The 26,341-nt window shown below is 41.2% G+C and overlaps 2 protein-coding genes across 3 annotated transcripts in view; one reads left to right on the plus strand and one right to left on the minus strand.

The window, feature by feature from the left end:
- The window catches only part of APOO (apolipoprotein O), a 59,778-nt gene extending 59,042 nt beyond the window's left edge, over positions 1 to 736 (minus strand). The window contains exon 1 of the mRNA XM_042974663.1: positions 511 to 736. Within this exon, the coding sequence (XP_042830597.1) occupies positions 511 to 519 (9 nt within the window). The 5' untranslated portion in view covers positions 520 to 736. The remainder of the gene's footprint in view (positions 1 to 510) is intronic.
- On the plus strand, positions 17 to 25,898 carry CXHXorf58 (chromosome X CXorf58 homolog). 2 transcript variants are annotated; one of them, XM_042974660.1, is made up of 9 exons: positions 17 to 217; positions 3,940 to 4,081; positions 5,126 to 5,225; positions 7,030 to 7,124; positions 7,485 to 7,596; positions 13,970 to 14,101; positions 22,522 to 22,751; positions 24,893 to 25,055; positions 25,589 to 25,898. In XM_042974660.1, the coding sequence occupies exons 2-9, from the start codon at positions 3,957 to 3,959 to the stop codon at positions 25,775 to 25,777; spliced, it is 1,146 nt and encodes a 381-aa protein (XP_042830594.1). In that variant the 5' UTR covers positions 17 to 217; positions 3,940 to 3,956; the 3' UTR covers positions 25,778 to 25,898. The 2 variants fall into 2 exon arrangements, with proteins under 2 accessions (XP_042830594.1, XP_042830595.1); XM_042974661.1 differs by lacking the exons at positions 17 to 217; positions 25,589 to 25,898 and adding an exon at positions 832 to 1,039 and having other exon boundaries at positions 24,893 to 25,064.
- Positions 25,899 to 26,341: the final 443 nt, after the last annotated feature.

Here is a 26,341-nt window from a genome sequence, read left to right on the forward strand (position 1 = left end):
CTTGAGAGGGGAACAAAGTTGCAGCATACCACCCTTCCAGCCATTCCCACATTGCCATACTAGCTTCCCCAAATCCTGCAGCAGCTTCTCCGAAGGTGACCCTCCCCCATTCACACGTCAGGTTCTGAAACCTGATCCTGCCAGGCAACCAAAGCCGAACTCTGCAGTGCCCTGAGCTGGCCTCTCCTTACACACGAACCCGAGGGCACCATCGGGGGTGTGTGTGATTATTTTGGGGGGGACTTTAACTTTTCAAAGTGTTTTATTCCCGAGAGCAAGACCCACAGGGCCCACCCACCCATCCCGGGATCTCACGCCTCCGCCCAGCAACCTTTCGCTCCTAGGTGACCGGTGAAAGAACCGCTGGGTCGGGACGCAGCTGGCCCAGAGGCGAGAAAAGCCTCAGGGCGAGCCGGGCCTGGCCCCCGGAGAGGCCCACGAGAGCGCGGGCAGGGCTCCACAAGGCCGGGAGAGGGCGGTGACAGTTGTGACCCGGCTCCACGCTCTCACCTTGAACATGTTGCTGGCAGAGGTGGCTCCCGCGGGGTCACCCCGGCCTCGGCCCCGCCCACTACAGAGAGGTCGCTACGGCGGCCGGGTAGGGCCCTGATTCCTCTGACCGCAAGCGGGCCGCGGTTCGGGTGACTGCCGTACAGCCAATTCGATCCCGCGAAGGCTTAGTTCGGAAGCCTGGTCTGGTAGCGGCGTCGCCGAGCTGCAGCGCGTCGCTCCTCAGACTGCCTGGGAACGCAAGCCCCGCCTCCAGGAGGCTCCGCCCCTGCGCCAGCCGTTGCTAGGCGGCAGGAAAGCGCGAGCTCCGTGTGGGCGACACGCGGGGGCGCGAGGAGGGAGGTGCCGGGCACCGCGCCGCGCTGGGAATCGGCCTTCGCTGCCGCGATTGGGCGCCCAGCGACTTGGGCTGGGAATCCTCTGCTCCGAGGACGCCGGGCGGGGGCGCTCGACGGGTATCGAGCGGCTTCGAGAAAGTCTCATGGCCGGAAGTCGCCGACCTCTGGGGCCTGGATTTATCTCACAAAAGGTTTTCAGATTTTTTTTTTTTTTTTTTTTTTTACCGTGGGGTGGAAGTTCCTAAGGTTTTAAATCTAATATAATTTGCCATGTCCTTTAGGCCCTCGAAAGGCCCTGACTTTTTTCCCTTTAAAATACTTAAGCGTATACCCGTCCCTGGGAATCACATGTCCCTTCATACTACTAGAAATAGGTAATAATGAGAATACTTATTAACAAGAATAGCAGAAACTAACGTAGTGTTTACTATGTGCTCAGCTCTAATCTAAGCTCCTTACACATATTCATCTAATCTTTCCAACAACCCAGGTAGATGAGTATGATTATTAGTCCCAGTTTAGTAGATTAGGAAACCGAGGCACAGAGAAGTAATTTGTACAAGGCCACACCGAAAAAGTGGGAACCCGGGATCCAAACCTAGGTAGTCTGCCTTTAAAACCTGTGATCTCGCCTAATAATTGTTATAGTGTCTCATAATGAGGGTTTCATATTTCAATCTGTATTATGCTTCCTCACCCCATAGAAAGTGTAAATTCATCCAGGCAGGCATCTGGAAGATTTTTGTGGTTTGTGTGGTGGCATGTCGCTGCCTTCCAGCCCAAGACCAAAGACAAGTGTTCAACCACTTGTAGTTGTACAAGTTGAGTATATCTCTGATTGCTGCGAGGAAAACTCACAACTTGGCACAACGGGGCATCTCACTAAGGGGGTGCTAGAAAGATGTATAATAAGATTTGGGCTTTGGTTGGGTCATGTGGGAGCGAATTCAAGGAAGCCCGGCTTTGCTCTGGTATGGGTGTTGTTAGGAAGCCAGGGTAACACCAAAGCCCAGCTGTGAGTGTCAGGCCAACTCCCAGATGTTATGGGCTGATTTTCTCTTGATCCAGACATTTGTATATTCCAAGCCATCCCCATCCATATCCCCAAGGACAAATATTGAAAAGCCTCTGAAGGCTCTGTATCAGTAATGGAATGTCACGTGTATATAAAAGTGTGAAGTATAGTGATAAATTAGGGTAGGAGTTCTTAATTCAGGGGGTGTATGAACTTAGATGGGGAAAAAATTACAACTTTATTTTCACTCATCTGTAGCTGAACTTTAGCATTTCTTTCAATTATAGTGTAGGCAGTAAAGCACAGTAGCATCAGCAGTACTGGCGACTTTCTCCCCAGTAGAAAGTACAGATATTTTCATATAATGGTACAGTCGTAGCAGACATCTTGACATAGCATTTCTGCTCATTACCTCTTGACGAGTACAGTAGTTTTGAGAACTCTCATTTTATTTAATGCATAAAGAGGACAAATTCCTATAGTTTTGATTTTGAAAATGTTTTGACAGTGATTTCAATATAATTGTGGAGTCCTTTGTGATCGTACGTGTTTTATGTTATAAATTTATAAAACATAATTCTTAGGGGTGCCTGGGTGGCTTAGTCAGTTAAGCAACTGACTCTTGATTTCAGCTCAGGTCATAATTTCATGGCTTGTGAGTTCGAGCCCCACGCACAGAGACTGCTAGGGATTCTCTCTCCTCTCTCTCTCTCTCTCTCTCTCTCTCTCTTTCTGCTCCTCCACGTGTGCACACACTCTCTCTCTCTCAAAACAAATAAACTTAAAAAAAATAACATAATTCTTAGAAGGAGTCTGTCCAGGGGCGATTGGTTGGCACAGTCAGTTAAGCATCTGACTCCTGATTTTGACTCAGGTCATGATATCAGAGTCATGGGATGGAGCCTGCCTGAAATTCTCTCTCTCTCCCTCTGCCCCTCTCCCCAACTCATGCTCTGTCTCTCTCTCTAAAAAAAAAAAAAAAAGAGTCTGTCCATACGGGTCCATGGCACCAGAAGAAAGGATAAAGAGTCCCTGCTTCAGTAGAAGAGACTAAGCAGTGACTTCAAATTTCAGAACTACATTCAAATTGGAGTAATGTGTCAAAGGATGGAAAACCTTTGACAATGATTCCAAAGGTGGAATCATTTAGTATACACCCTCTCACTTTACCATGGAGGGAGCTCAGCTATGGAGAGGTTAAGGAACTTGCCCAAAGTCTCACTGCTATTTCATGATAAAACCAGGACAGAAAGTTCTCAGGCAAGCATGTAAAAACCCTGCACTCTCGGTAGGCACGGAAGATTCCATAGTTAGCAAGATGCCTCCGGCCCTCAACAAACTTATTGGGGTGACCGCCAAGAAAACAAATTATGATGCAATATGAGAAGTACTGTAAAAGAAAAACGTGTATGGTATTATGGGACCTTGGAAACAGGGTGAGCAGTTGTATGAAAAAGAGAGGGTGGAAAACTTCAGAGAAGAGGCATCAATTAGCTGGCGTCTTGGAGCCTGAGTTCATGTTTGCTGGTGGTGGAGACGTCACTGCAGGGAGAGGAAATGGCATGATCAGTGGTACAGGTGTGTAAGACATTGACTAATTTTGGGGACAAGTTCTTGTTCTCACAGTCTAGAGAGGAATGCTGATGAAAGTTGGTATTTTGATGTTTGAGAGATTGGACACTAGACAGAAAAGTCTGGAACACCATTCTAAGGAGTGTGGACTTCAATGTGGAGGAAATGAAGTGTCCCTGAAAGATTTTAAGTTAGGGAGTGAGAAGGCTAGATTATTGCTCTACGGGATTAACTCAGCTGCAGTGTGGAGGAACCCAGAAGGACACACAGACTGGAGACTGAAGGCCAGTTAGAAGGCTATGGATAGATCCACTTGTCTTTTCCATATACCTCAATATTTTCAGTACATAAAGCATGCAAACTGTAAGCAACATTAAGATCCATGTTGCCTTCCTTTGTAAAGGGTTCTGTTATTAGCCCAACAACCATATGGCAGTTCAGTTTTGTCCAAACAGTGCAATAATATAGATTATGACCTCAAATGCCGAATCTGTGTACTTTCAGAGTACTTCGTCAGGAAAATGAAGCACTGGAAGTGCTTCTCAAAGGCATCACTTACTGATGTTCTGAAACCAGATAAGCCATGCTCAGGAAAAGACCACAAAGTGCATTTGTCAAATACTGTAAAGGGAACGGCAGCACAACAGTAAGTAGCTGTCTTTCGTCCTTTATCATTTTCCACCACGGGTCAGTTTCCATACGGTATTTACCCAGCTAACATCAAACACTTCTTGTTTTATAAATTAGAGGGGTTTTTTGTCTGTTTTAAAATTACTTTTGAATTGAATAGTAATTATAATAATTATGGTATTTCATAATTTGCAAAGCATGCTAACACACATTTCTTTGATCCTGACAACTGTGAAGCAGTCTTATTATTACATTTTATAAGTGAGGAAGCAGCCACTGGGAGAAGGTAAGTGATTTGCATAAGGTTAACTAGCTAATGAATGGCATCAGCTAGGATTTAAAGCTTTGTTTCCATACTCCAGGCCTTTTCAACTCTGCGTCTTGTAGTCTGCATTCGCCAGCTAATGGTGACTTTATATAAGAGTACCTGCTTCTCTTTACATGAAGCCTTGTGAGGGGTAATGATGGGATGGGGGGGTGGGGGTTGGGAAAGGGTGGTCCCTACAATTCGCTAGTACTGACACATGATCAAAAGTAAAATAATTCTTTTACCTGACCTGACGGGATGAGCCTGGTTCAAGCAAAGATCAAAGAAGGGAGTTTCTCTTTTTGGGGCATGGTTGTCTGTTCCCAGAAGAAAATTGGACCTACCGTAACTTTGAGTATTCCGCATGCTATTTTCATTGACTTGGACTAGTTGGACAGTGTTTTAAAGAACTAACTGTAATGGAATCATTTTAGGTCATGGATGTTTCAAGAAAGCAGATTTGTCCCTTCACACGTTTTTATTTATAATATATATGCTTTTGATGATACAGTTTTAGCTGGGACTTTTTTTTTGATCTCAAGGGAAATATTCTCAAATATTTTATATCCTCATTCTGACTAGATTCTGCAAATGACCAGTTCCAATTACCACATCAAAATGTTCCTCATAGGTCAGTCTTAGGGTGGGGGATGGGATGGTACAGGGGGAAGAAGCAGAAATTCATAGTTCCCCAAGATTTTAGGAAAATGGAAACTACTTCACTCATCTTAACCTCTTTTTGTTCCCTCTCAGAACTAATAAAGATATTTCAGCCCAAAGGATACAGAGAGCTTGGTTATCTCATATGGACAAAACAATATTTCAACTCCTAAAGCACACGATTCGTGCAGCAGTATGTATTTTGCTTTTTGTTTTCTCTGGAAGATTTAATTACTTACAAGCTAAAAGGTGTGTGAAGTAAAGATAGAACATGTAACCTTTTTTTGATGTCCTATTTGAACCTAATAATAACGCATGCGGTTCTAGGATTGCCCTAAATGAATATTTCTGGATTTATTTGTAAATGACGTGCCTATCATTTCCTTTTCTGAAACCAAAATAAGATCTTTTAAAAATTTCGATTTCTTATTTGAAGATGTGGGCCAGTGATCATCAACAAGAAAAATCTCTGAATTAAAAGTGCCCTTACCTTCCAGCCAGCAATCTCACTTCTAGGAATGCATTCTACAACACGTGTACAGTTTCATCGCAGTATTGTTTGTAACAGCAAAGAAAGTAAACCATAGAGTGTTCACCTGTGGGATGCTAGTTAAATAAGCCTTGGTGCTTTCGTAGTGTTAAACCTCGCAGCCTCGCATGTGGTTCTGCAATACAAACAAAGGCAGCTAAGATAGCTCATTAGTGAAAAAAGGCAAGTGCAGGGCAGTGTGAGTAATATGGTCCTATTTAAGTACAAAACAGAAACGAAAGCAAAAACAAAAACACCCCAAAGGTGGGCATGCCCCACCTCCACTCTCCAAAAGAACAACTCTGGCAACGCCAGCGGAGTATTAAGCTTTCCTTCATGCAGTACCAAGTATTCTAAGCATATCACCCCTGATTACAGTAGTCTGTAATTAGTGATAGTCACATTAAGGGAGTTTTAGCAGCTCTGAGCAGCTTGTACACTTCTTCACCATCTGAGCCACAGACCCATTTCTGATGCCAGTAAGCAGAATACCTCAGGGAAAACCCACTCAGGTAAGTGGGTGCCGGTTCAGGTCCATTACCCGTTCATTGTCTTCATGTATGGCACTGGCATTTAATTATCATAATACTGGTTTTGGTATAACTGTAGATGCTTAGGGTAACAGAAAAAAGGAAATTAATTCTTTTTTAAAAAAATCTGTTGTCCTGACATTTCAAGATCCTACCTTACATTAATAATGATTTGTCATTATAAAAGGCCTTTGGTGTACTTTTTTATGTGATTGTCATAGGCATAAAGGTTGGCCGGGTCATATGGGGGCAGGGGGTGGGGGCTTTAGAGCCAAAGAGATCTATGTTTGCATCCTGGCTTGTCCATTTATTACCCGCGTGCCTTTGAATAAATTACAGACACTCCCAGAGTTTCAGCCTGCTCATTGGAAAGCTGAGAACAATAATCTTTGAATAATATTGCTGAGGTGTAAAGATTAAATGAGGTTATGTATATAAGGCGTTAACAGAGCATGTGGTATATAAAAGGTGCTTAAAAGCTAGTGACATTACAGTTATTTTCCTCATTTTACAGTGATTCATTCAATATCAAATATTTGTTAACCACCTGCTGTATTCCAAGGACTGTATTAAATGCTGAGAACACATGATAGAGTAAAAAGACAGTATCCCGTACCTTCACGCCCCTTACAGTCTAGTGGAAGACACAGATTAGTTTATAGTTAATTAGAGTACATTGTGAAAAGTGTTGTCAGAGGGAAAGAACAGTGCCTGGGATCTCAAGGAGGGACACCTACTCAAACTTGGAGGCTAAAAGGATGAAGTAACTGACTCAAGGCTACACAGGTAATAAACGGAGGAGCCAAGACTAGAACCTGGGTCTTTAGAACATCAAGTCTGGTGTGCTGTTCACTTCACCATGCCACCTCTGTTATTTTCAGTAAATTACGTCTGGGCAGGGTACCATTTTTCATTGATAGCATCATCATCTATTTCAGGAACTTCATGTGACACATCAAATACTGAAGGAAGTGAGCCCCTTAGAGGCTGAGCTTGTGAAAGATCCTAGCATGAAGTGTAAAGTTAGATTCAGGTAATATTTCTATACTGATTTATTTCAAGAAGTACTTAGTTAAAATGAAGAAACCTTAGAAATTTATTTTCTTAAGTCCTCATAAGTTCTCAGGGTATAATTACAGAGTAAATGTGTTGTTCTTATTTTCATTTATTATGTGGAGAAACAGAGACATGACTCTTGGGCCACAAGTTGCCTTGAGAGTGGCTCCTTTTCCATGATGTATCCAATCTGACACACGAATGAGAATAGTTGTGAGCCCACACACCAAAGTGTGACTCTTTCACCTCTGTAATCCATTTTGTTACCTGTTACGGAGGAGAAGTAACTCAGCCCCAAGCCTGATGCCAGATGACTAATGTTGGGTCTTTATTTCAGATTTAGTGGTGAAACATTTCCGCCTGTCATCGTATTTAAAATTTTTCTTCATACCGAAGGACATGGTTACAACTATTTCAGTGGAAAAAAATTCTTAAAGCCATCGAGTGAGGTGATGTTTCTTTCACAATATACATTTTATGTTGCTTTAGCTTCTTAACATCTATGTAGTATCTAAATTGCCCTTGAAATGTACAGACTAAGTTATTTCACCATTAAACAGCCCAGCAGGCGGGTAATATTTTTTTAAGCATTATGTTTCAAGAGGGTCTCTGTTTATCAGCTAAAAAATATTTGGAATGAATTCCTTATATAAGGCTCTAAAAATACTCATCACTTTTCTTTGTATTAAAATTTTGGGGGCGCCTACGTGGCTCAGTCACTTAAGCGTCTGACTTCAGCTCAGGTCGTGATCTCACGGTTCATGGGTTCGAGCCCTGCAATGCCCTGAGTTCTGGGTATATATACCAGTATATATACAGTAATTCTATCTACAGCATAGGAATCATCTGAGAATCTTGTTAAAATGTAGTTTCTGAGGTGCCTGGGTGGCTCAGTTGGTTAAGCGTCTGACTTCAGCTCAGGTCATGATCTCACAGTTTGTGAGTTTGAGCCCCGCATCAGGCTCTCTGCTGTCAGCACAGAGCCTGCTTTGAGTCCCCTGTTCCCCTCGTTCTCCACCTCTCCCCCACTTCTTCTCTCCCCCCCAAATAAATAAATAAACTTCAAAAATGTAATTTCTGATTCATTAGCTCTGGGACAGGATGTGTGATTCTGCATTTCTAACCAGTTCCTAGGTGCTGCCACTACTGCTGGCCCACGGACCCTACTTTTAATAACAAGGATCTACAGTGTAGGTTTTGCTCCTTTGGCCTTTATACACGACAATGATTGAGAAAAACATGTGCATTCTTATATTTAGCCTTTTATAAACCATACATCAAAGGTTATTTTCCTGTAGCCTTCTGGAAATAGTTTACATGAAAAGTATGGTCCATCTGAAATCGTCAGTAATGGAATGTGTTCAGGATAGAAGACCATACAGCCTGGGAGTTTTCTTTTTTTTTTTTTTAAATATATTTATGCATTTATTTTGAGGAAGGGGGGGCGCAGAGAGGGAGAGAGAGAATCCCAAGCAGGCTCTGCACTGTCAACATAGAGCCGTATGCGGGCCTCAAACCCACAAACTGTGAGATCATGACCTGAGCCGAAATCAAGAGTCAGATGCTCAACCAACTGAGCCACCCAGGTGCCCCTGGGAGTTTCTGATCAGATTCAGGATGTACGGCATTTATTCTCTGAAGAATATTAGAAAATAAAAAGAGGGGGCGCCTGGGTGGCGCAGTCGGTTAAGCGTCCGACTTCAGCCAGGTCACGATCTCGCGGTCTGTGAGTTCGAGCCCCGCATCAGGCTCTGGGCTGATGGCTCGGAGCCTGGAGCCTGTTTCCGATTCTGTGTCTCCCTCTCTCTCTGCCCCTCCCCCGTTCATGCTCTGTCTCTCTCTGTCCCAAAAATAAATAAAAAACGTTGAAAAAAAAAAAAAAGAAAATAAAAAGAGACTGCTTTTCTCTGTGTTCTCAGGCAATATCAGAGAAAATTTAATTCAGTTTCAGAATGTATCAAATGGACTGTGTGTTTTCATATGGAATATGGTGTTCCGGAAACAATATTTGTTCATTTATATAGAATAACTTCAAATGCAAAAGTTGATATTTATCCTACATCTTGAGGAATAAAGTTGTGCTACATTTATGTACAGAATGAGCTTGTCGTTGTTCCTATAAAATATCATCAATTCTTGGTTTTCTGAGGTTACATAATGAGACTTTTCCAGGAACTGAAATTCTCTTGGATCTGCCCTTGGTGGCCCCTACTGTCCACAAGCTGGAGCAAATGAAAAACTTAGAGTTCGTGACTGGAAAGCACTGTGTGTATATTAAAACTCATTAAAATGCTGTATAATAAATTCAATTTTTATTTAAATTACAAAGTAACTGTTGGGGGAAAAAGGAAATAGCACAGAGATTTTTTTTTAATTTTTTTTTAATGTTTATTTATTTTTGAGACAGAGAGAGACAGAGCATGAATGGGGGAGGGGCAGAGAGAGAGGGAGACACAGAATCGGAAGCAGGCTCCAGGCTCTGAGCCATCAGCCCAGAGCCTGACGCGGGGCTCGAACTCACGAACCGTGAGATCGTGACCTGAGCTGAAGTCGGACGCTCAACCGACTGAGCCACCCAGGCGCTCCATAGCACAGAGATTTTTTTAAAAAGAAAACCACCTCATGCCTTTTCTCTCTGTGCTGTGACTTTCACTTTCCTGGGGTGATCACTGTTAATAGTTTACTGTGTCTCCTTTTTTTCCATAAAAAATACTCACACAAATATATTTTTAAAAATATTTGATCTTATTATAAAAATGTGATAGCACTATTTAGTTTGAGTTTTTCACTAAATATTCTAAGGGGATTTAAATGATCAGAACACAAGAGAACAGTTTAGAATTCCTTTTTCCCTTTAGTTCAACTTTGTAACAAACTCTGCTAACACTTGGATACATGGTTGATAGAAAACCTGTAGGAGTAGAATTTTTCTCACTATAAGTCTACTCAGGTCCTTTGAATGTAGAAATTGTGTGTTTAGCAAACTGATCCAACTTTTCTAAGTTCACTTTCTCTTGTTTTAAAGATTTTATTATTATTATTATTATTTAAATGTTTATTTATTTTTGAGAGAGAGGGAGAGAGCGGGGGAGGGGCAGAGAGAGAGGGAGACACAGAATCCAAAGCAGGCTCTGGGCTCTGAGCTCTCAGCACAGAGCCTGATGCAGGGCTTGAACTCACTCACCGTGAGATCATGACCTGAGCCCAAGTCAGATACTCGAATGACTGAGCCACCCAGGTGCTCCTTAAGATTTTATTTTGGAGTAATCTCTATACCCAACATGGGGTTCGAACCCATGACCCGAAGATCAAGAGTCACATGCTCTACCAACTCAGCCAGCCAGGTGCCCCCACTTACTTCTTAATATGAAATAAACAAGTCAGTTTTAGTTCAGACATGTAATCTAAGTTCACTTATGAAGAAGGGGAGTTTCACAGAGTTTTGTTATTGTTCTGTCTTTTCCCTAGTTGTTATTTCCATTTCTAGTTTCATTTCCTTACCATTTCCCAATGGTATTTCTCACGTATTCTCACACACACACACACACACACACACACAAGTAAAAACAAGTGAAAGGATGTAGAATAGCCTAAACCACTTTAGAGAAGGACAAAGATTTACATTAGCTGATTTCAAGATTTAAAAAGCTAAAATGATCCTGACAGTGTCGTGATGGCATAAAGAGATGCACAGATCAATGAGATAAGATAGAGAATTCAGAAATACACCCGCTCATAGATGATCAATTGATTTTCATCAAAGGTACCAAGTCAGTTCAAATGGTGCTAGAACAATCAGATAGCCACGTGTACCAAAAAGAGATCTCATTTCAGTTACCTACTTCGATGATCTATTTTCAGAGCAATGCTTATTTTCAGAGGGTTGTCACTATAGTTCATCCTCCCAACTATATTTAGAATATTCTAAAGCTTTGCTACTCAGAGTGTGATCTACAGACCCGCAGCACCGGCATCCCCTGGAACTTATTAGCAATGCAGAATGTCAGCCCCCACCCCAGACCCACTGAATCAACACCTGGATTTTAACAAGACCCCCACCCCCAGATGACCCTACGTACAATGGAGTCTGACAAGCACTAAAGTTGCCCGCTGCACACACCATGGCCTGGAATGCCTCTGAGTAATTGCCCGTTCTCACACATTAATATCCAGCAACCATTAGTTTCAACTGAAGATCCCTGTTCTTTTTGAGGATTGGGCATTTAGATAAAAAGGAAAAACATTATTATTAATATTAGCTGCCCTTATTGAGCACTATCAAGTACTATGTTAAACATTTCGTGTGCATTATCATTGCATTCTCATAAACTCTAGAATGTACAGCCTGTTGTTATCCTCAGTTTTAAAAGACTAAGTAACTTGCCAAAGGTCCCACATCTAGAAAGCGAAGGAACCGTTATCAAGACCCAGTAATCCTGACTCCAGAGCCTGCGTTCTTAACCAATCTTGAGTCAGGAGGCCTGCTAAATGTGTTCTCTTCCACGGCCCCCCGATAACTCTGGTGAGGTGCATGTTACTCCCATTCTGACTGCAACGAAGCTGGAACTTGGAGGGGCTTGTCAGGGGCAGAGCTGAGGCTTGCATACTCTCAGTCTGTCCGCTGCCCTGTGCACACTTTGAGGTTGAAACAACACCAGCGGTTGTGGTGGTTTTATCAATTCTGAGCCTGTATATCACTGTACTGCTCCAAACCAGAAACACGGTTCCCGTGCAGGGATGCCAGCTTTTGCTAGTTTCGAGAGTGTCAATTTCCAGGCGGCCGGGGAAGTGACTTCAGATAGCAGAGTAACTTGACAAGCGCAGGTGTGGATCTGGGCCAGCGGCAGGGCTGTGGGGGCTTCTGAGCCACAGTGATGCCAGGTATCAGGGGAGGTGTCACATTTAGAGATGCCCCTCTTGGGCCTTTTGAGTCACCCACTAAGAATGGAACCTGCCTCTTGAATTCTAGTCTGATTGGCTGCTGTCCTGGGCTTCTTGCCCAGTTTCCGCCCTTCCCCTTCACCTGGGTCTGGGCTCTTCTCTCCCATCCCTTCCTACCCAGAAGTACTTTCCCGAATCTGGCCTTACGCGGCAGATGCCTGAGAAAGAACATCCTGGCCGTCGGAGGGCAAACTTTTTTCAAACCCCTGTCGCAAGTGGGCAGCGAGCCTGCCCTGCGCTGCCAGGCATAGGGTTTTTTTGGCTGGATACTGGGCTGGGCCCGACACAGCTGAGCCACACAGCTGAGGCGCTGTGCAAATAAGGAAACCAGGGCTGGGAGGGATTGTGGGTGGTGGCTGAGTGGAGTAGAGTGGGGAAGAACTGACAAGAAATACCCTTACTAAGTAACTTGAGCTAAAGTAAAATATAGTTGTATCTAAAGAAATCCTCAGAGCAGAAATTATATGGCTTTCAGACTTGTTCACTGTACAATTTATTTGCTTTTACCTCTAGTATCACTGTGAGGATGGTTAATGAGAACCCACAGGAAATTAATTGCAAGAAAGCATAATGGAGATACGTGCCAATACTGCCTTCTCTTTAGAGGCATGGTGTATAAAGAAACTAATGAAATGGAAAACAAAGATGATCTGCCTAAAGGAAGGTTCCATCACATAAGCTGTTTCTGTCCCTTGCAGATAGCGCATTAGGAATAAAACTACAACCATTTGAATATTCTTTCCTTTTCCATACGTGTCTGTGTTTTAAGCTTTGGAATTAGAAAAACTTAAAAAGGAATATTCTCAATACCAAAAGTAAAAATTGAAATGGGAAATACATTCAGGCTCATTGTTACATTGTATGTTAAGTAAAAAAGAACAGAGATTCCAAATTTCCATCTCATCTCAGCCACCCTCCTATCAGCCTTATAACACGGAGTTCCCATGCTTTCACAAATACACATCCTGAGATACAAAGGAAAGGAGAGACTAATCTGGAATCTAAAGATATTTGGATTTTCATCTACACCAGTCTCCCTTCTCATAAGCATATGCTTTGTGGCCAGAAGCACAGATATGTAATATAAATATGTGTTAGAAGAGTCAGCACATACTTATGGGGGGTGGGAACAAGGGTGGGGAGTACTTAAGTCTCTACTCACAGTCTATGTATAGCGCTTAGCAAAGGATGGGTGTATGTGGAAGGGTACGGTGCAAATAGGGCCGGATGGGATCTGGTCCTCTGCACTTACTGTCATTCCTGTACCTCTGCCCTCTCAGGTGCTTTCCTTGAGTATAAAATGCTGACAGTTCGGACTGAAAAACAACTGCTTTGCTACTCTCTGGCCCCTGAGAATGAAGTGTGAAACAGAGGGAAGTCTAAGCAATCTGAAACGTCCGTGTTTCCATTTGGGGGTGAGGGATTAGCTAACACATGAAAGAGAGGCACCCGGTGACACCTTTCAGAGCAGTTCCCAGGGCGACCTATGTAACAACCAAGGACGTTTTCTTTGCCTTGACAGCATGAGTGACGTTAGAGATTTGTTTTGTTGTGTTTTTTTAAGGGAAAAGAATGGGGTTTTTTTGAGGGGGAAAAACAGATTAAAAAAAAAAACGTGTTTCTCTGAGAATTGTAAACTCATTACTGCTCCACCTACGTTTTAAAACTATGTAGACATGGTTATGGAAACAAATTTTAAGTGGTTTAAAAATTCCTATACAGTCTTTTCTTTGTAAATACAGTATTTTTATTGACCAGAAAGCTGCCAGAAGGAAGGAACAACATTTGATGTGTTTGTCAGAAGCAATATGTGAATCATGCACTGGTAATTACTGCTATTATACTACTGTTTTAAAAGTCTATTTTCTATTCTCTTTATAGGCAGTGGCCGATGCTTGCAAAATAATGGGGAAAAGGAGATTTTGTCATCAAGTTATGGAAGAGGAACGTTTTTTCCAGAAGTTCAAAATAACTGATGAAATTGATATTGTCACCCTGCAAGATTACATGCAAGTAAGGAATTGAGATTTAGATATTAGAAACAACAATTAAAAAAAGGCTCTGGCCTTGTACTCCAAGAAGAAAGGATCATACATGTTTTTCACTGTAACAAGATACACACAATATAAAATTTACCATTTTATCATTTTATTGTTGATTTATTTTGAAAGAGAGAGCGAGCGCGTGTGAGTGAGCGAGGGCGGTTGGGGCAGGGAGAGAGGGAGAGAGAGAGAATTGCAAGCAGGTTCCACACTGTCATTGCAGAGCCCGACATGGGGCTTGAACTCACAAACTGTGAGATCATGACCTGAGCCAAAATCAAGAGTTGAATGCTTAACCAACTGAGCCACCCAGGCACCCCCAAAATTTACCATTTTAAATGGTACAATTCACTGGTATTAAGTGCATTCATGATGTTGTGCAAACACCACCCCCATCTAGTTCCAGAACCTTTTTGTCACCCCAAAGGGAAAGTTCGTATCTATTAAGCTGTCACTCCCCATTCTTCCATCATTCCAGCCCTTATCAACCACGGATCTGCTTTCTGTCTCCCTGTCTCTGCTTTGCCTATTCTGGGTAGTTTCTATTAATGGAATCGTATAATATTTGGCTTTTTACATTTGGGGAGTGATAGCTACTGAATGTGGCCTTTCTTTTGGGGGTGATGGAAATGTTTTGTGGTTAGATAGTAGTGATACAATGTTTATTTAGACTGAATTGTATAGTTTAAAATGGTTAAAATGGTGAATTTTAGATTACGTGAATTTTATCTCAGTAAAAAAGTCAAAAACTCAAATACATGGTGCTAAAATAGTGCAAGATGGAGATTTGGCCTGGTAATGAATGGTCCGATTATTGTTTGGATGCTGTGTGCTGCTAGTAACAGAATGTTCCCAGCCACAAGAGGCTTAGACAACAAAGGACGTTTATTGTCCCATGTCCGAAGTGCACAGGTAGGTGGGTCCTGGGCTAGCTAATGCAGCAGCCCCAGGACGTCAGGGCTCTGGGTCAGCTCATTCCAGTGCTCTTCTCTTCCTTCACATGGTAACAAGATGCCTATCACGTTCTCAACCTCCTTCAAAGGCAGGAACAAGGGGACTCCTAAGCGTAATTCTCCTTTTTATCTCAAGAAGAAAAATCTTTGCCAGAAGCCCCCAGCAGACTTCCCCTCTGGTTTCTTTGGTCAGAACTGGATCACATGCTCCCCCTAAACTAATCACTGATAAAGGGACTTGGGACCGTTTTCCATGATTGACTTAGAACAATCATGGTTCATATGCTGGGGCCCTCCTTCCTGGAACATATTACTGTTCCATACTTGGAAAAACAAAACAAAACAAAACAAAACAAAACAAAACAAAACAAAACAAAACAGGGCTCTGGAGGCAAGGGAGAAGTGGGAAATGCTTGACGGGCAGGCAATCAACAATGTGTCACAGCCTCAGTCTGGGGCTGAGCAGGTGCTGCGCCCCAGGCAGAGACTCTGTGGCAGGAAGAAATGCAGGGCCTGAAAGCAGGTCTGTGGGGCTGGAGAAGAGAGAGCAGAGGGTTTGGTATGTCGGTGGCCCGGAGGGCTGGTAAGAGAGCTTCAGGCAGGCCTTTGGACCATAGTGAGGTGTTTTTCTTTTCTTTCATCCCGTGTCCAACTAGAAGCTGGTACAGTGTGTTAAGAAATGAGGTAATCTAATCTAGTAAGTGAAGAGACCCATGCGGCTGCAGTGTACAGGATGGATTTGAGGACAGACAGCAAGAGCTTTCTCCTAGTTTGGATGCTTCTGCTGTACTTCAGGAGAGATGGTGGTCTCTTGGTTGAGGGCCGTGAGGCTAGAGACACAAGAGATAGTTAGAGAATAAAATGAGTGGAGCCTTGGTGACAGGGAGGCAAGCTAAGGGAAGGTGCCGGGCATGGCTCCTCGGTTTCTGGTCTGCATAACAGGTTGGACAGCAGTGCTAAATCAGTGAACGTAAACTAGATACCTAAATAATAATAATAGCAAACGCTACTGTAATACCAACTCCTTTTGTTCTCATAACAATCCTAAGAGGTAGGTACTATTATTACCGCCATTTTACAAGTCCTAAAGAAACAAGGGATCCCAAAATTCTGGCTCATAATAATAACTTAACTATTCACTCACTTGTGTCAGTGTGACACATGAAATTACTGCCGTGCCTTAGAGACTCCCAGTTGTGTTTTCTTTCCTTTAGAGCCTTAACCTGGAAAATGAGAGAATTGAACCGGGAAATAAGTAGTGCTTGGGGATGCCGACTGTCTTTGCTAAGGACGTGGGTCACGTACTTGCAGACTGTGGCTAAGCCAAGGATTGGTGTCATAGAAAGAAGTCCCCAGATAGACATATTGGGAGAGAGAGACATGATGATTGCTGACATTTTTTGAGCCCTTTATGGACACAGCACTGTTTTTAGCTCTTCATTTGCTTATTATCTCCTTCAATCTTCAAATTTGTGAATTATGTGACCCTTTAACAGATGAGAAACATGGAGTTTAACAAGATTTTTAAAAACTTGCCCAAGGTCACATAGCTAAGTTTAGAGCAGGTCACTGATGGTTCTGAGGTGTCTACCCATTTTACTGCTCCACTCTCAGCAAGTAAAACAGTGCTCACTTCACACCGTAGTGCGGGGCCCTAAAAATGACCATGCACGGGTGCCTGGCTGGTTGGTTGGTGGAGCATGCAACTCTTAATCTCGGGGTTGTATGTTCGAGCCCCACATCGGGTGTAGAAATTTCTTAATGATAAAATCTTTTTAAAAAAAAGATCGTGCAAGCTGAAACTGTGCAAAGCAAATTTAATAATCAATGGGAAAAATCATGATTGTGCCATGCCTTTAAAAAAAATCTTCTCAATGGGCCACCTGGGTGGCTCAGTTGGTTAAGCGTCTGACTTCGGCTCAGGTCATGATCTCACAGTATGTGGGTTCGAGCCCCTCGTCGGGCTCTGTTGACAGCTCGGAGCCTGGAGCCTGCTTCAGATTCTGTGTCTCCCTCTCTCTCTGCCCCTCCCCTGCTGTTGCGCTCTCTCTCTCTCTCTCTCTCTCAAAAATAAACATTAAAAAAAATTTTTTTAAATCTTATCAAAACATTAAAAACTCTCTTGCTATCTGTTATATAGGAAAATGGAAAAAAAGCAAAACATTTATCACCCTATAATTTAAAACATTAGGAACATTGAGGATCAAGAGTGTTTCATTTCTTTGTAAAAAACATATAAACTGTAAATATACTAAAAACCATTGCATTATATACTTTAAATAGGTGAATTGTATGGGATGTGAATCCCAATAAAGCTTTAAAAAACAGTTTATCAGCAGTAGTTTCAACTGCACTTGCCTCTTCTTCTTCTCGTGTAACTTACAATACGGAGTGAGCATCTTTTCTATGCCTTGGTGAATTGTCCTACTCCTTCCTAAGTTTAGATTACCTACCAACATTTTATCCTTTGCACTTTATTTTTAAAAATTTTTATGTTTGTTTCTTTATTTTGAGAAAGAGAGAGAGCGGGGTAGGGATAGAGAGAGAGAATCCCAAGCAGGCTCCACACTGTTAGCGCAGAACCTGGCATGGGGCTCGATCACGACCTGAGCTGCAATCAAGAGTCAGACGCTCAACCGACTGAGCCACCCAGGTGCCCCTGTCCTTTGCACTTTAAAAAAATTTTTTTAACATTTATTCATTTTTGAGAGACACAGAGAGACAGAGCATGAATGGGGGAAGGGCAGAGAGAGAGGGAGACACAGAATCTGAAGCAGGCTCCAGGCTCTGAGCTGTCAGCACAGAGCCCGGCATGGGGCATGAACCCATGAACCATGAGATCATGACCTGAGCTGAAGTCGGACGCCTAACCGACTGAGCCACCCGGGCACCCCTACGCTTTAAATGTTGTGAAATCTCAGAGTTCTTGTAATGTGAAGTATCTTTTTTTCAGTGTCACTTCCTCTGGGCCAGCTTCATCCTTGTTGTCACAACCACTTTCCTCATTTATGCTGGTAAATTCACCTTCACCAAGTTCCTCTAGCTGCCCAGCCACAAGCTCTTGAATGATGGCAATGTCAGTATCCCCTTGGTCACCTATTTCTTGTAGAACTCCATTTACATTTCCAACATTATCACTTTGTGTTTCTCTGTTGGCCTGTTCTTTTGATTATCTTTTATTTTTGTTTTATTATATATATATTTTTTGGGTAAATGTCACATGGGTTTATCACCGGGAGACAAAGAGGTGATACAACTACATACTTTGCTGTCTCTGTGTGAACTGAACAAAACAGATCCTCGGTGACCAATCAGTGACACATTTTGGAAGAAGCGACCTGATTTGTCACTAATCACTACACACATCTGTTATTTATGTAGTGACCTATGGACTGAAGAGCTCTCAGCAAAGTTTGCATTTTATACAATTACTAACTTACACTATGGAAACTGAAATTGAAAGTGTTGTTGGAGGACTGGGCTTATTCAATCAAATGGTAGTAATTAAAATTTGTACCTGCCTAAATAATCAAAAGAAAGACTGCTTGTGTGTGTGTGTGTGTGTGTGTGTGTGAGAGAGAGAGAGAGAGAGAGAGAGAGAGAGATACCCTAAATGCCTAGCTGATATTCTATTTCCCAGCATTGTAGATCCTTTGGCCCTATTCCATTTATTTACTTATTTATTTGTTTGTTTAAAGTTTTTTTTTAAGTTTTAAATTTATTTTTGAGAAGAGTGTGGGTACACAAGTTGGGGAGGGACAGAGAGAGAGGGGGACAGAGGATGTGAAGCAGGCTCCACTGACAGCAGAGAGTCTGATGCGGGGCTCGAACCCACGAACCGCGAGATCATGACTTGAGCCAAAGTTGGACACCTAACCAACTGAGCCACCTGGGCTCCCCTGGCCCTATTTTTCTTTCTTTCTTTCTTTCTTTTTTTTCTCTTTCTTTCTTTCTTTCTTTGACAGAAAAGTACCCTTTTATTGAGAGGTAAGACTAGTGTATTTACAATATTCCATTGTTAGATCATATAAAATGACTCTGAGACTTTTTAAAGCAGCACTATTCCAGGAATTACAATTTATAAGGGGAAAAGAAAACCATTGCAAGAATGTTTGTGTTACAGAAAATACATCTGAACAGTGCCAGGTACACTTAAGGCTAGGTAGTATTAGACCTTTTCCTCCATCTGTATAGCAATAATCAAAGTACATTTTTGTCACAAAGAAGGCTCATTTTGGAAAGGAAGAAACAATACAATGTACAGTGATTTCTGTCAGAAGACTAATATGTTTAAAAATAGAGCCTCATCAGTGGTTCTGAATAAGAAATAGCGCTGCCAAGCAGTCCCAAACTCAAATTTGAGATTAACTGTTGGCTCTTTGAAAACTGAAAACTGCTCCAGCCCCTCGATCTTACTAAGGACTGGGAAATTATCAAATCCTTTACACAACTTCTAATAATGCTTATGAAATAAGATTTTGAAAAAGTTATCTGTTACGGTGCAAAGAACATTTTGGTAGAAATTCATGTCTACAAAGGAGCTAAATAATACAAATGTTCATTACATTAACAGATACTGTTCTTGTTCTAAAAAGGTAGAATTATCTAGCCACTGAAAATAATATGGATCAGTCAAAAATATGTAGAAGAGTCCTACAGGGCAACTTGTTTAAGTCGATCCCCAAAATATGTATATATCTGACACTCTCCAAATGAGGATATTACTTTTTTGAAGAACATTAGACACAACACTAGGTCTTTTATTATTCCATGAACTATTGAGGTAGGAGTCTCATTTTGTCAATATCATCTAGTTTCACTGATTATGTCATAAGTCAAATGCCAGTACCAAAAGACAGTAATCCACAAGACTGAACTATTAAACTGTGGACCAAGTCTTTCCTTCTTTTGACAAGCAAAAATGGGAGTTCTTTGTGCATTGTGCATACAAAAATAATGCAATCTATGATATATTTTTTAGACATGTTTGTAAATAAAAATCACAGATTTAAATTATAATTTTGTGCATTAAAAAGCTTTGCAACTGTTAAAAAAAAAGGTAAATAGTGCAGTCATTAGTGGTAAAACAAACAGTACTATGGCTGTTGAAATGTGTTCTTACATCTACCAGAAAAGCTGCCAGCTTGGAAAACTACCAAGAAACAACTACTGTTTCTTACTGCCAGTCAAGCATCAATAGTAGAAAAAACAACACATTTTTTTAGTGTCATGTTTTTAAGAAACTATAGCCCATTTAATTACTGTAAACTAACTTTAGCATGTGAATTCAGATATTTTCTCCATGAACTCAAGACGAAGCATCTTATGAAGCATTCATCATGTGTATTGATTTTTATGTTATGAAAAGGCTAAAAATAAAGGAAAACTCGGCCTTACATGAAAAGCCCTTAACAAATACCTATAAGTTTAACCTTTTAACATATTACATCTTAAAGTAAACATTACCAATAGTTATTCGATTTATGAAAAGCAAAATAGTAAAACCACTGCTAAAATAAAAAAAGAAAGAAAGAAAGAAAAAGAAAGAAAGAAAGGAAGGAAAACACCGTGACATGGAAAAATCCATTAGGTTTGCATCATTTAGTATCTTAAATAAAAGACTATCCAATGTAACAGACTACTTCATGGTCAAGAACTCTTTTTGTTAGATGCTTACATATAATGTAGGATACAGATATTCAAGTCAGACTCTCAAGACACATGAGTAGTTCTGAGTGTTCGTTTATAAAGAATAAATGACCTTTGTGTATTCCAACAGTGAATATCTAGTTCAGATTTTCATCTGGCTTTAAAATATTAGGGATCAGAAGAACCACCAATGTTTTATTTTAGCCATACGTTTATATATTTAAAAAAGGTGATTCATCCATCAAAACTGGGTTTTCCTTGGGTTTAATACATTAAAATGACATAATCCAAGCTAACTCATGCATCACTTTCAGAGACACAGTGCAACTAGAAATATTTTTGCCATTCCAGTGGATATTTCTAAAAAGCAAATGCCTGTGCGTGTTCCTGCACCCTCAAAATAAAAAGGAAAGAAACAGGCACTGCAGTTCTCCAAGGACAGCTGTGTTTCACACATTGTGGATAAACAATAAAAATCGCCTTCAAGAGTTTCAATAAGTATTGTAACATAGATTTAATCTCCTTTAGTTTGCTCGCTGACTTCTCAAATCACTTGATTAGAAGCCTGTTCTCAGTTCTTCTTTGTTAACTGCTATGGGTACTTTGTAGACTGTACGTTTTAAACTTCTGTAAAGAACATTACAAGCTATTTCATGTCATTTCATTTTGTGCTGAATATTCCTCAAAGGATTTATATATAATACAATATTTTAAATGAGTCTTCAGTTCACTTGTTGTTATACCATATTGTTGCTACCAACTTTATCTACAAATGATCTAATTCCAGGTAAATTCAAAAGGGATCCAAGGATTGGCACTCTTCTAATAAAGCCAGTGACCACAGGAAAGAAGCCCATTTACAATAGCCAGTAGTGCTTTGTCAAAAAAGAGAATCATGGGGCGCCTGGGTGGCTCAGTCGGTTGGGCGTCCGACTTAGGCTCAGGTCATGATCTCGAGGTCTGTGAGTTCAAGCCCCGCGTCGGGCTCTGTGCTGACAGCTCAGAGCCTGGAGCCTGCTTCTGCTTCTGTGTCTCCCTCTCTCTCTGCCCCTAACCCACTCGCATTCTGTCTCTCTCTCAAAAATAAATAAACATTAAAAAAAATTAAAAAAAAAAAAGAGAATCATTCCAAAGAACAGGAAAAACACTCCAAATCTTGTTAATACCATTCCAACGTTCTGGGTGTCCGTTAGGGAGATCATGGCTGCCGTGGTACGGGCAGTTGCTAGAGCATCTCCCCTATTTTTATTTCTTAAATGAACATTTTATAAGGTTGAATTGATTATATATATTTGAATTTTAACCTTCCTAATTTGATATTTTAAATTCAAAAAATAAATAGCAGTGGGATTTCTACGAATACTATAAATGAAAATAGTGAAATTCGCCCCTTAGTACCAGAGATGAACTCATTATTTCTGAAAAGGCTTATGCAAATGTCCTCTCAACCTAAGCATGTTAGGAACAAGTACCACCAGGTATGCAGATCATATATTTGCCATTAAAATGTTTATGCATTAAATAAAGAGTTAGTGAGTGTGGTACTGTGTACATGATGCTGCGTGACAAGGACCCTGCGCACTTCCGGTGGGGAGCTAAGTACACAGATAACTAAAACATCAAGTAGTCGGTAAGAAGCCATAGAAGAACGTTGCTGATAAGGTTCAGAGATGGGATCAGGGAATGCTTTTTGATGAAGTGACATTGGACACGTGAACCTTGAGAAATGTGTCTAAAAACATTCTAGAGTACCCACAACCAATCATTCTTACCTGTTGTTTCCATATAGTACTCCAGTCTTCTGGATGAGACTCCTGCATCCTATGGTGGCAGAAATAACTACTGGCGAAAATTAAACCTCAAAAACATCCCCAGGACGATGATAATATATGACATAGTTCATTTTGCAGAGTCTGGAATAATCTCACACCGTCTACAAAAAGAAATGAAGTATCTGTTACAGAAGCCACAAACGGAAGAGATGCGTAAGCACCAGCTACGGATTGTTTCTGAAGTTAGGTAAAAGTGACATTTTACCTGGGTTGCGATACTAGGGGCATTTCTGAAAATGTTCACTTTCTGCCAAATAGCTCATGAAAGATCATAATATGGCATATGGGAAAAACAGGGTTGGGGCAGATTGCTCCAAACTTCTGCATCTTTGTAAACAGAACACTAACAAAAAGGACAATTGGAACCTGGGGAGATAACTTGCACCAGCAGACAGGCAGCTCAGGATGGCTGGAGGCCAGCACAGAAAATATAAAACATGTAGAACGATCGAGTGGAAATGCTGGCATCTCTTTAATTAGAGCGGGTAGTGGGCACGGTGCTAGCGCAGACGGAAGTGTGGCCCTGGGCTAGTGTGGTTGCCTTGTAAGCGGACACGAGAGGCCGGGCAACCTGCCAATAACCGAAACCCCCTCAAGGTGGGGAGTATGGTGGAGCGCCGTAAGGGTGGATCGTGGGCTGAGGGGTGCCACTCTGGGGAGAGGCCCTAGATGCAGGTGCTAATTCTCGTTTTCATAAATACAGCCAAAAGGGCTCCCGTTGCCTGTGGCACACAGGGCTGAGGACCTTCTTTCCTTTTCTGCCGAAGGTTATAATTCTCTTGCTATCCCGGCTCTCCTTGCTGAGGACAAATTGCATATAAATTACAGTGACATTATTCCCTTCTTTAGCAATAACATGTGAGCCAATTCACATTATAGAAACTCATGTTGTAGCAAAATAGACTGTATTATGATCTGAAACAGTATGGACAGAATACGACTGCTCTCATTATATTCCTTTTTTCTTTCCAAGTTTCACCTAGCCCATCTTATTTACAAGTGAAGAGCTTTCTTTCTTAAGAAAAAGAAAGAGGTAATCAGATTGAAGAGGATGTATTGGTAGTCAATTTCCACAGAGTCATACTTGAAAGGAAAAAAATACTCAGTACATGAAGAAGACACTGGTGACCCAGTATCAGGCAAATGCGCTGGATTTTTTCAGGGCTAGAGATGAGTGGTGCTGCCCCAATAATATAATTTAGCCCATATATTTTATGATCAAGGGTATACATTTGCCAGACAGATGGCCTGGTGTAGGGGGCAGTCTGTCATCATGAAATAGACTTTCTCTAACTCATCCATATAAACACTGAATATAGAACTTAACCCTATTACCACCAAGGCCAAATAAATGATGTATACCCTCGGCTCCTTGCTATTTGAACCCTTGCCATTGATTGGCTAAGATGAGTCACTGGAAGAGCCAAATTAAGTAGCCAAATTCTAAATCAATTAAAGAGGTAAAAGTATTTTCTTACAGGTTTCTATGAACGCAGTATTAGTTTGGGATCTCCTGGGAGATCAAAGATTTGAATATGAGTAGCTTATCTGGGAGGTGACCCCAGAACCATCCATGGAAGGGAAACAGGGAGGGGCAGGCTGCCGAAACAGTGTGTGTCAGCAAATAGGTTATCTCTGCGGGTAAGTGGAGTTTAATCCCTCCCGGGAATGTCCAAGCCATTGTAGAACACGTGACTCAACTTATCCTGCAGGGGCAAGGGAGCTGGGATATGTATACGCCAATGTGCAGCAGTCATTGGCTAAGGACTGCTTAGGAGGTGAGGTAGTAATTCTGGGGCACTTTCTCCACACATGGGCTCTTGTTTTCGCAAGCAAGCCCTCGGGCTGAGTGAGGCCAATGCTGTCAGTTGGAAGCTGGGCCTATGTGCTTTGCAGTGGTAAGGCGTAGGGCGTGGCACCACCTGTATCTGATCCCAGCACTGATAAAAACAGCTTGTTTTCGGCCATTATGAAATTTACTCGTTTTTTGGTGTTAGTATATGGTGTGTTAAAAAAGATTCAAGTGGCTACTACATGCTATTTTCCAGGAAAACGGATTTTAGATTGATACCATGTTTTATCATTTTCACCATCATTGTGGTCCACGTCCTCATTTATACACCTTCATAGGTGACAGATAAGGAACTGTGCTGTGGAATTTAAGCAGAAATGATAACTTTGGCCTAAAAAGTTACATGCAGTACTGCTCCAAAAACTGAGGTCTATGATACATTTGCTGGAAGATGCTTTAAAAAAATAGGGAACTTGCTTTACATTTAAATGTTATTTTGTGCATTTTTTTCTGTCTATAATACAAATCTTTTCTAGATGCCCTTCATCCTTTCCAACTATCCAACCTTTGTATGGGCCCTACCAACAGCAGAGTCAAATTCAACATCTGGGTCGTCGATCTAAGCAAGCTCAAATGAAGGTTGAAAAAATGAAAAAAGCTTACAAGATGGCTAAAGAAAAAAATGCTTCTGTGGGGACTGTAAGTTGAACTTGTACTGAATTCATTGTTTTGTACACTATTCAAACTGTAAGTAATTCTACTTCTATAAGTAGAATTTTCCTTATCTCCAAGGTGAAGGTTGAAATGCCTTTGGTATCTACTTAGATAGTCTAAAGCTATGTTCCTCTTGGTGCCCCATGTTTTAAAAATTCTTCAACAATAGAGCTAACCTGATAAATATTGGCTGTTTGGGCTCCGCATAAGTATGAGGTGGTGAACGACAACAGCAGCAATGAAAAACTGTCGTCTCTGTACGTTGACGCTGTCGATTTAGCACGATGCTAATGGTGATTTTGTCAAAACAAAATCCATTTCTATCTAAACTTACAAAAGCGGTATGTGTAAAGTCGCCCTCAGTATATTCCTACCAGCACGTATTGATGTGTTACTTTGTAATTCTTAAAGAATCTGCTCTAAGTTTTTTACCAGGAGGCTAAGTATAAACAGTCACTATAAAAACAAAGTAGTAAAAACCAGTTTTTTTTCCGTCTTTTATTTATAATTCTTCCTAGGAACCACAGACAGATACATCACGTACAAAGCAAAAAAAGACAGTCATCTTCTCCTCCCCATCTTCTGACATCATGAAAGTTGAACCCATGTCAGATGAGGAATTGAAAAAAGAAGAAAAGGAATTATTTGCCTGGTGTCAAGGCTTGTGTATTAATAGTTCTCCATCATATCAATGCACAGCTAACTGATAGAAACCCAAATCATTTAACAATGTGCTTGTCTTGCTAATATGAGTATTAAAGGACAATGAAATGTCCACAAGCCCTCGGGATGCTCTCTTAACCAAATAAATGTGTGACCGATTCTTAAGCCCTTTTTGTATTACTAGAAGTACAAATATTTTTTACTGACAAAATTTTAATCTGAATAAATTATTTCTAGTAGATGCCCTCGAACTAGCTGTATACAGTTTGAGTCAAGAAATGATGTGCAAATTAGTCCCTGGAATTTTTATTCAATTTTGATTTTCCTTCATTTTTGAAAAGCATCTGAACAGGTCATGCTTAGCATAAATATCAGAATTCACAGAAGAAAAGGTTGCTCTTGAGTCAGCTTCCAGTTCCTTTTTTTTTTTTTAAACTGGCATGTTGTCTTCACAGAGCACCTTGTGATAGACCTATTCTAAATTATAATAAAAATAATAATGAATTTTTTGCTACAGTAGGCATGACATAGCATATCTAATCATTATCCAGGATCCTAAGGACCTGGGGCAGAACGTTGTGCATGCTTTCAAGTTGTATGTGAATATT

The sequence above is a fragment of the Panthera tigris genome, chromosome X, assembly GCF_018350195.1.
Source record: "Panthera tigris isolate Pti1 chromosome X, P.tigris_Pti1_mat1.1, whole genome shotgun sequence".
NCBI lineage: Eukaryota > Metazoa > Chordata > Mammalia > Carnivora > Felidae > Panthera > Panthera tigris.